Here is an 11245-nt window from a genome sequence, read left to right as displayed (position 1 = left end):
TCCATGCTGTGTGCATGCTGATGGTTTCCCTCATCCTGGATGATTGTCTTTGTTTTGTCTTTGTCCTGTTCAAGGCTTAATAAAATTATCTTTGTTGAATCTGTGTGAGTCTGGGGTCTCTTTTCCCCTATTACAAGTCTTGTGTTGTTAGTGTGGGTACCCCTATTACAAGTCTTGTGTTGTTAGTGTGGGTACAGTGGACTCTTAAGAGTGAAGTCACCCGCGTGCTTTTACCAATTCCGTTCCATTCAGGTCGAAATGCTGATGGGAAGCGCCTACCTTGTAAGAAAACCAAGGAAGTAGTTACTGTCAAAGTCTTATGACGCATTGTGTTGGGACTGCTTTTAACTGCAATATAAGACTTTTAAGATGACATGTTTGGTGAGGTCTTTCGGGAAGACTGGGAAGAATTTATAGAGAAATTTCAAAGATGTGGAAGGACCTCAGGTTGGGATGGGTTGGAGGTTAGTATGGCAACAGGGATAAGGTACAACAGTGGATTGGGAATCGAGATTGATGAATAGGAACAAGCCTGAAATGCAAGACCCTATCTAGATGATTTAACCCTAAATACTCAAGCTGTGGATTTCAAAATGAAATTATATAATAATGACTTTATTTTTTTTAATTGTGATTTGGGTGAAAATTTACAGAGCAGTCATTTTCCATACAATAGTTAATACACATTTTGTTTCACATTGATTGTAATCACCATACTTTAACAGCTGTCTTCCCCCTTCCTCCCTGTGGGTACCCTTTCCCTGTGTTCTTTCCTATGCATTCCTGCCCTCTGCACTATCTCCCCGTGTAAATATTGCCCTTCTTCAAACTAGATGGTGCCTAGTTGCTCCACTGTCAGCCACTTATAGGGGGATCTGTGTAGGAGATCCTGGTTAGAGTAGGAGAACAATGTGGAACAAAACCCAAAATCATTTAAAAGAAAAAAGGGACCTGGTTTGCTGGTCTGATGGAGCCTGATGGAACCACTGAAGACTATGGCTCCTAGCTGCCTTTCAGGTCTGGAATTGAACCCACTAAGGCACTTGACTGCTAACCAGAAGGCTGGTGGTTCAAACCCACCAGCCACTCCTCGGAAGGAAGGTTGGGCAATCTACTTCTGTAGTGATACTGCCTCAGAAACCCAAGGAGGGGTCACTATGAATCTGGTCCAACTCAACAGCACATAACAACAACCTGTAGCATCCAGCCAAACAACACAGGCATATGAGGTGAACATTTACATTAGGTAGATACACTCCTTGGAGGGAGCAGTCATGGGAGAATAGAAGGGCTGTGTATGCACAGGGAGACGGCTCGGGGGTAACTGTGGGGAGGAAGTGGGAGGGAAGCTGTTGCATTGTGGTAAATTGTAGTTAGTGTCATGAGACAAAGTGTATTTGAGCTGCTGGATGGAAAGCAAATTTGCTCTGTAAACTTTCACCCAAATCACAATTAAAAATAAAATAAAATACTACCCTTGTTATCTCCCATGATCGATTATTCTGAATATACCTACCTGGTGTAAATGTTCACCTTCTAAGCCTGTCTGTTGTTTGGCTGGAAGGACACAGGAGTGAGTTCAATTCCAGGCCTGAAGGGTGACTAGGGGCCATAGTCTTGGGGGTTTCACCAGGCTCTCTCAGACCAATAATGCTGGTCTTTTTTATGATTGTGAATTTTGTTCCACTTTGTTCTCCTACTCTATCCAGGAGCTCCTCCACTGATCCCTTTCCAAGTGGTTGACAGTGGTAGCCGGGCACCATCTAGTTCTTCTAGTCTCAGGATCATGTAGGTTGATGTTCACGTGGTCCATTAGTCCCTCAGACTAATTGTTTCTATGTGTCTTTAATTTTTTTCCTGTAATGAATCATTTTAAACAAGCTGTCATTTGTGAATACCACTGTTCTTGCCTTGAGTTGACTGTTTATAAGCTGATAGCAGCTTGTGTAGATTTATTTATTGCTGATTACATTTTAGTTCCTAGGCTGTCCCTAGTCATGCTCTCTAACCAGAGTTGAACTGTGTTTTTGTCATTTCTGAGAGATAATGTGTTTGTTCTTATTCTTTCCAAATGCAATACTTCAGGGTCACTGTCTGTTTCTGAGGAGTATTAACAATACATGAAAACAACAAATGAACATTTCTGTTCTATGTGTTTTCTTTTTCAGATAGTGATGCTCTTCAAAATGAAGACTCTGGAAAATTTTAGGTTCCCTATAGGAACACCGAACATTGAAGGAAAGCAAATTTTCAAAAAGAAGTTGCTTTGAAAAAGTTTGTTTACAACTAACTGATATTGACAGTTTTTTTTTTTCCCTCTAAATAATAATAAAACACTTTTAAGAAGATTGTATTTATAGTAAACGGAAACTGGACTAACAATGAGGCCAAAGACTTTTCCTACCACAGCTTATTCTGGAAATAGCAGGCAGCGACTACAGGAGATTCGGGAAGGGTTAAAGCAACCGTCCAAATCTTCAGCTCAGGGGTTACCCGTGGGACCAAACAATGACCCTACCCTGGACACCAAGGTTCTCGGGGGCAAGGACTCTGCCAGGCAGCAGCAGCAGATGAGAGCCACCCCAAAGTTTGGACCTTACCAGAAAGCTTTGCGGGAAATCAGATATTCCTTGTTGCCTTTTGCTAACGAATCGGGTACCTCTGGTGCTGCAGAAGTAAATCGACAAATGCTACAGGAGCTGGTGAATGCAGGATGTGACCAGGTAGGTGTGAACCTCCCTCGAGGCTCCCTGGGGTGGCTTTCCCAAAGAGTAGCATGTTTGAAGTGTAGCTGCACCCAAGGATTCATGGCTTACTTGAAGGCTTCGAGTTGGCTGTGAGTCATAGAAGTGTTTCTTGATTTCAAACCTAAGGCCCTTTGAATGTGTGCTTGAGTTGTCTACCTACTCTCTATAAAAGGGTCTGCTGAGCTGCTTTTCCCTTCTGAGCAAGATCCAGAAGTTCCTGAGCTCTCTTGAAATTGCGCTGCTTGGATTTTCTATTATGTTCTTGTGAAGATGTGATGGGGTTTCACACTTAGCTTTCTTTGGGCTTATTCTAAACTGTCTTGGGGAAGAGACTTGCTTTTTTACCTCTTTTTGTTGGTTGATTAACATGGGTTGGCTGTTCTCCGACTCTTTTTCTTTCTATTTTATTTATTTATTTTTAAATTTTTATTGTGATTTGGGTGAAAGTTTACAAATTCATTTTCCATACAGCAATTCATACACATTTGGTTTCATGACATTGACTGCAGTTCCCCACAATGTAACAGCTCTCCTCCCACATTCTCCCTAGAGTTACCTCTTCCCTGTGTCCTTCCCTCCCATGCACTCCTGCCCTCTAAGCTGTCTCCCTGTGCATACACAGCCCTTATATTCCCCCATGATTGGTCACTCCAAGGAGTGTATCTGCCTGATGTAGATGTTTACCCCATATGCCTGTCTTTTGTTTGGCTGGAAGCCAAAGGAGTGAGTTCAGTTCTAGACCTGAAGAGTAATAAGGGGCCATAGTCCCAGGGTCTCACCAGGCTCTATCAGACCAGCAAACCTGGTTTTCTTTTTTTGTTCCACATCATTCTCCTACTCTATCCAAGATCTTCTACACCAATTCCCCTCCGAGTGGTTGACAGTGGTAGCTGGGCATGGTCTCATGGTCATATAGGTTGGGGATTGCATGGTCTACTAGTCCCTTGGACTAACTATTTCCATGCATCTTTGGTTTTCTTCATTCTTCTTTGCTCTGGACAAGGAGAGATCCATCATTGCATTTAGGTGGCCCTTGCAAGCTTTTAAGACATTGCTGCTCACCAAAGTAGGATATGGAACAATGTTTTTGTGTAGTATGTTATGCCAAGAAGCTTGATGTCCCCGCAACCATGGTCCCAAGCCCACAAGTCCAACTACTCGCTCCCTCAGGGTAGCTGGCTCTGTTTCCTCCTATTTTAAAAAGTGGTATATATGCTATTAGTGATGCAACTAGTATATTACAGAGATGAGACGTATTAGAAAAGAAAAAAATGAGAAAATGGTGGCACCCTGCCTATCTTCTCAGCTGCTTAAGAGTAAAGAATACTTGATGGAGGTGGCACCAATTATACAGAAGTATACAATGCACAGCTGTGCATTCATGGGTGACTCCTTAGCAATTCACATTCCTGGATAAAATCTAAGTTGAGAGGCAGGCCTATATGAAACAGAACTAGCATCCCAGGAGGTAAAGATGTAGTGAGTAAAAAAACCAGCAAAAATGTAATTTCCTTATGAAATGACTTCTGAGTGCCACTGTTTTATCACCTGTCATCTTAAAAATCACAGTTGCATGAAAAATGCAAATAAGCTCTTTCTGCTGCCTTGGAAAATTGGGAAGATTTCATTCTGTGAGCACATCAGGTTTGGCCATGTTTGCTTTCCTAGAAATGCTCTAATTATGCACTCTGGGCATCACAGTCACAGTAAAAGGCAAAAACTGTTGTCTGTTTCCAAAAGCAGTTTCAATCCTCTTGTATTTGATTACCATAGAACTTGACAAGAGCATTTACATTTCTCAGATGATAGAATGTGTTTGTGAAACTAATCCTGCTATTTTGTAGGGGGCTTCCTTAACACTTTGGGATATGCTGGGATTAACTTGTGTTGAGCCAGCATTGTTATGTGGAGAGTTGGTGTTACAAAGCATGGGATCCTGAGTAATGTGGTGCAGAGTGTTTCAGCAGTGGAAGCTGACAGCAAAGGCATGACCTTGCTCGTTGTGAAAATAGGCCGTTAAATCTGCTGCCAAGTGCTATCCCCTGACAAACAGTACTTGATGGGTTTGAAAGGAGGGAGGGATCAGTGCTGGGGAAATACTGGAGTGAGATTGCATGGGGACTTGCTGGCCAGCAGCAGAGCTTAAAATCTTCTCCTGTAAATCACTTGCAAACAAAAGAGGTAATCAGAGCTGGGGTGTTCTTTGCAGTTGTGTTTCAGCTGTGCTAAAAAGAAACAAGTCAAGCAAATAATCCGAAATACAGGTGGGATCTCATTATGGTAAAATCCATTAGTGCTAATTATAGTGCAGGAAATAATGAAGCTGGTGCTGTTTTCAATGCAGTCAAATACAAATACAGTAACATTAAGGATCATGACACCAGTAAAGTTCTCACCGACATTTAATTTATGGTAATTGCCAGTAGAAAGAACTTTATCTACCAAAAAATCCAGGCAGTTTGGTGTATGAAGAAAAAGCAAACCAAACTCACTGCCGTTAAGCTGATTCCAACTCATAGCAAACCCCCTTTGTGTTTCTGAGGCAGTAAATCTTTACTGAAGTAGATTGTCCAGTCTTCTTTCCTTCTGTGGAGTGGCTGGTGGGTTTGAACCACCAACCTTGTGGTTAGCAGTCAAATGCCTTAGGCGCTGTGCCATCAGGGCTCCTAGTTTGGTGTATAGTGGTACTTTATAAATTAAAACAGCTATACCTCCACCTTAGCATCCCACTCAGAGTTCTTGTGCTCTGAATAGAGAAAGCTTTTGCTCTGAGAACATTCTGGTGGGAAAGTCACTAGGTGAACCCAGATAATGTGAGAGAAAAAGATCAACCGTTACCTGTGGAGTTGTGTGTGTAAAGCAGATTATCAGCATTCCATTGTGACAGATAAAGAGAATTCCTATTGTTGCAGCTACTTTTTCTATTGTATTACCTTTTAATTTAGATTCAGATTGTTCTCTTGTATTTTGAGTTAAAGCACCATCTTTAACCCATATGTATATTCATCATGACAATAGACTGCATGTTTCTCTTAGTGGTGGTACATACTTTAATATGCAGTGTTTTCCTTATTGCACACATATTTCCTGTTTTATTTGGACTAAGACTCATTGGAAATATTTACTTGAGTGTTTGAAAATAGGTTTGTGTGTTTTTTTAAAACTATTTACGTATTACTGTGTATATACAGGGGAGCTCTGATGGCATAGTACCTAAGGTACCTGACTGCTAACCAGAAGGCTGGCGGTTCAAACCCCCAGCCAGTCCTCAGAAGGAAGGTTGGGCAATCTACTTCTGTAATGATACTGCCTTGGAAACTGAATGAGGGGTCGCTATGAGTCAGGGTGAACTCAACGACATGTAACAACAACAACATGTATATACAGAAAAGTACACAATTCCGAAGTGTCAATCACAACTATATAACCAATATGTAAAGGTACATTTTTAATCAAAACTTTTAAAAATGCTTATTTTGTGAAAAAAATAAAAGACTTTAGGGTAATTATTTTTTTGTGTAATAATATAATGTGTCTGTCAAATGTTCATAAATCTTTTACATAAATTACTGAAGACTTAGGAAAAATTTTAGGGAAAAAAATGCTAGGTTAAATATTATTATTCCTCAAGGAAAGCACTATTTTTCAAACAGATTTAGGAATTGGAAAGAAATTTTTTGCTTATGGGTGTCATCTTTTAGCATTAGATACTTTTCTTGTTATTGGCATAAGTAATAATTTTAATTTAGTTTTTACTTTATCTGCCTTAAAAAATTTAATTCCACTATTTCTTTTCATCTGTATGCTTTCAGATTCCCGTATTATCAGATTTTGCTTTCATTTCTATTCAGGAAAAGTTGTAAAATCCCCTAATTTGATTTATCAGCAATTTTTGATATGCATACCCTTTATCACTTTCTCAGAAATGGGTGACTTGCTGAAATGCACTTGGCTAAGGAGCTCTGGTGGCATAGTGCCCAAGGCATTTGACTGCTAACCAGAAGGCTGGCAGTTCAGACCCACCAGCCACACTCCTCAGAAGGTTGTTGCTGTTGTTAGGTGCTGTCAAGTTGTTTCTGACTCATACAACCCCATGGAACAGCAGAACTAAACACCGCCTGACCCTGTGCCAGCTCCATGATCCCTGCTATACTTGAGCACATTGTCGCAGACACCATGTCAATCCATCTTGTTGAAGGCCTTCCCCTCTTTCATCAACCCTCCACCTTACCAAGCATGACATCTTTCTCGAGGGAATGGCCCCTTCTGACAACATGACCAAAGTAGCTGAGACGATGTCTGGCCATTCTCGCTTCTAAGGAGCATTCTGGCTGCACTTCTTCCAGGACAGATCTGTTAGTTCTTTTAGCAGTCCATGGTACTTTCAGCATTCTTCGTCAGCACCACAACTCAAAAGCATCAACTCCTCTTCAGCCTTCCTTATTCATTGTCCAGCTCTCACATTCATACCAGGTGATTGAAAATATCATGGCCTGTGTCAGGCGCACCTTAGTCCTCAAGGAGACATCTTTGCTCCTCAGCACTTGAAACAGTTCCTTCGCAGCCGACCTGCCCAGTGCTACACGTCGTCTAATGTCCTGGCCGCTGCTTCTACTGGCATCAATTGTAGAACCAAGAAATTTGAATTCTTTGACAGCCTCAATCTTTTCTCCATTTATTGTGATGCTGCTTATTGGTCCAGTTGTGAGGATTTTTGTTTTCTTTATATTGAGACGTAATCCATACTGCAGACTGTATTCTTCAGTCTTCATCAGTAAGTGCTTCAAGTCATCCTCACTCTCAGCAAGCAAAGTTGTATCATCAGCGTATTTCAGGTTGTTAATGATTCTTCCCCCAAGTAAGACTGGGCGATCTACTTCTGGAGAAATACCACCTTGGGAACCCAAGGAGGGGTCGCCATGAGTCAGAACCGACTTAATGGCTGTGAGTTTTTTTTCTTTTTTTGGTTACCTGCTGAAGGAAGCCATGAGAACAGGTGTGGCCCCTGCACTGCGTTTTTGTAAGGGTGGTGTTGGGGTGCGTTCCCTGGCTCAGTGCTTCTCAGAGTTTAATGCATGTGCGCCTCACCTGGGCATCTTTTTAAAATGCTAATTCTAGTTCAGTAGCTCCCAGGTAGTGCCCCTGGTTCCAGGACCCCTTAGAATAGCAAAGTACTTTGTCACTTTGAGTGCCTTACCTGAAGACTGAGGTGTGAAACTTCTTTTATAATTTATTTATTTTTTTGATGTTCTTTCATTTTACATTTATTATTTGAGAATCTATTACAAGGACTTACTAACTGTTGTAACAGCTTTATCAATCAGGAATTATTATATCCATTTTAAAAATATTGTGTTTTAGGAGAAAGTTTATATAGCAAATTAGGTTCCCATTTAACAATTTTCAGGCAAATTTGTTCCATGACATTGACTACAGTTTTCACAGCGTGTCAGGTTCTCATTATTTCTATTCTGTTGCTTCTGTTTCTATTGATCTAGCTTCCTTTCCCCTCCTTGCCTTCTCATCTTTGCTTTTGCAGAAATGTTAACTATTTTGATTGTTTAAGGGAGCATATTATTCATGGGTGATAATGTTTATTTTATAAGCCAGTCTATCGTTTGGCGGAAAGGTGACCTCTGGGAGTAGCTTCAGTGCCAAGTTCAAAGGGCATCTTTGGGTGATAGGCTTGGCAGTTCCTCTAGTCTCTGTTGGTCCAGTATGTTTGGCCTTTTTTAGGAATTTGAGTTTTGTTCTACATTTTTCTCCCATTCTATCTACAACCTTCTATTGTGTCCTTGGGCAGAACACTTGGTAATGATACTTGGGCACCATCTAGTACATGGTTCGTGTGACTCTTAGTCAAGATGTCATCTTTTCTTTTTAACACTTTAAAAAGAGTCCTTTTGCAGTAGATTTACCCACTACAAATATGTCATTTGATTTCTTGACTGCTGCTTCCACAAGTGTTGATTATGGATCCAAATAAAATGAAATCCTCGGCAACGTCAGTCTTTTCTCCATTTATCGTGATTTTGCTTATTTACCCAGTTGTAAAGATTTTGGTTTTATGTTGAGGTGTAATCCTTACTGAAGGCTGTAGTCTTTGATCTTCATTAGTAAGTGCATCAAGTCCTCTTTGCTCAGCAAACAAGGTGGTGTCATATGCATATTTTTACAGGTTATTAATGAGTCTTCCTCCAATCCTGATGCTGCATTCTTCTTCATAGCATTCAGCTTCTTGGATTATTTGTTTGGCATACAGATTGAATAACCAACAAAAACCAAACCTACTGCCATCGAGTCAGTTCCTACTCATAGCGACCCCCTTTGGGTTTCTGAGGCAGTAAATCTTTACGGAAGTAGATTGCCCAGTCTTCCTTTCTGGAGTGGCTAGTGGGTTTGAACTGCCACCCTTCTGGTTAGCAGTCAAATGCCTTAGGCACTACGCCACTGGAGCTCCTTACAGATTAAATAAGTATGGTGGAAGGATACAACCCTGACACACACCGTTCCTGATTTTAAACCATGCAGCATCCCTTTGTTCTGCTCCTACAACTGCCTCTTGGTCTATGTACAGGTTCCTCATGAGCATAATTAAGTGTTCTGGAATTCCCATTCTTTACACTGTTACCTGTAATTTGTTATGATCCACAAAGTCAGGTGCCTTTGCAGAGTCAATAAAACACAGGTAAACATCCCTCTGGTATTCTCTGCTTTCAGTCAAGATTGATCTGACATCAGCAGTGATATCCCTCTTTCCATGTCCTCTTCTGAATCCAGCTTGAATTTCTGGCAGTTCCCTGTTGATGTACTGCTACATCCATTTTTGTATGATCTTGAGCAAAAGTTTTCTTGCATGTGATATTAATAGTTTTTGCATTCTGTTGGATCATCTTTCTTTGGAATGGCCACAAATAAGGATCTTTTCCAGTCTGTTGGTCAGGTAGCTGTCTTCCAAACTTCTTGGCATAGATGAGTGACCACCTTCAGTGTTGCACCTGTTTTTTTGAAACAGCTCAATCGGAGCCTTATTTCTCACCATTTCCTTCAGTGCAGCTTGAACTTCCTTTAGTGCCATGAGTTTTTGACCATATGCTACTTCCTGAAAGGATATAACATCACCCAGTTCTTTTTGGTACAGTGACTCTGTATTCTTTCCATCATCTTTTGGTGCTTCCTGCATCATTCAGTGTTTTGCCCATAGAATCCTTCAATATTGCAACTGTGAGCTTAAAGTTTTTCTTCAGTTCTTTCAGCATGAGAAACACCAAGCTTGTTCTCCCCTTTTGGTTTTATAACTTCAGGTCTTTGCAAATAAAATATCTTATAAAAGTTGAATGTTCAGAATTTCATTGAGATCCTAAAACTCAAAGCCAAAGAGCAAACAACCCAATTTAAAAATGGACAAAGAACTTGAATAGACATTTTTCCAAAGAAGATATACAGATGGCCAACTTACAAAAAGATGCTCAATAGTTCATTAATCATTAAGGAAATGCAGATCAAAACCACAATGGGATAATCACTCACACTTACTAGGATGGCTAATTAAAAACAAACAAAAACCCCAGAAAACAATAAATGTTAGCCAAGATGTAAGGAACCCTGGTGGCCTTGGTGGTACAGAATTTGAATCCATCCAGTGGCTGTATGGGAGAAACACCTGTTGATCTGCTCCTATAAAGATTACAGCCTAGGAAACCCTATGGGGGCATTTCTACTCTGTTACATGAAGTTCCTGTTTGTTGAAATGGAGTCGATGGCACTTAACAGCAGCGAGGATGTGGTGAAATTGGAACTCTGTGCATTGCTTGTGGGAATGTAAAATGGTACAGCCACTGTGAAAAAGTTTAGTGGTTCCTCAAAAAGTTAAGCATTATATCATGAAATGATCCAGCAATTCCACTCCTAGGTATATACCCAGAAGAATCGAAACATGTATGTGTACAATGACATTCATAGCTATGATGATCACAATAGCCAAAAAATGGAAACAACCAAAGTGTCCGTCAATCAGTGAATGGATGACCGACATGTGATATATCCACAGAATGGAATATTGTTGTTGTTAGGTGCCCTTGCGTCAATTTGGACTCATAGTGACCCCATGTGACAAAGTAGAACTGCCCCATAGGGTTTTCTTGGCTGCAATCTTTACCGAAGGAGATTGTCAGATTTTCCTCCTATGGAGCAGCTGGGTGGATTTGAACCACCAGCCTTTCTGTTAGCAGCCAAGTGCTCAGGTGTTAGCTCCTTAAGGACACATTACTCAGCCATAAGAATATAAGAATATAACCATTCTGATACATGGTTATAACATGGATGTACCTTGGAAACATTACACTAAGTGAAATAAGCCAGACACAGAGGGAGAAGTACTGTATGATTCCATTCATACGATGTGGTGGTTATGTTTGTGTGTCAACTTGGCTAGGCCTGGTTGAGTGGCTGGGCAACTGGATGTAGTATTCCCCATGATGAGACTAGTAATCAACTCC

At 40.7% G+C, this 11245-nt stretch overlaps 1 protein-coding gene across 1 annotated transcript in view; it reads left to right on the top strand.

The window, feature by feature from the left end:
• The first annotated feature begins 2381 nt into the window (after window positions 1-2381).
• The window catches only part of LATS2 (large tumor suppressor kinase 2), a 116709-nt gene continuing 107845 nt past the window's right edge, over window positions 2382-11245 (top strand). Inside the window, exon 1 of the mRNA XM_007942529.1 lies at window positions 2382-2723. Coding sequence (XP_007940720.1) covers window positions 2382-2723 — 342 coding nt within the window. The remainder of the gene's footprint in view (window positions 2724-11245) is intronic.

This window comes from Orycteropus afer, unplaced genomic scaffold, assembly GCF_000298275.1.
Source record: "Orycteropus afer afer isolate SDZICR_OR568_19922 unplaced genomic scaffold, OryAfe1.0 scaffold00092, whole genome shotgun sequence".
Classification (NCBI taxonomy): Eukaryota; Metazoa; Chordata; class Mammalia; order Tubulidentata; family Orycteropodidae; genus Orycteropus; species Orycteropus afer.
The sequence above is the reverse complement of the archived record's forward strand: the minus strand, read 5'-3'. Positions and strand labels throughout refer to the sequence as shown.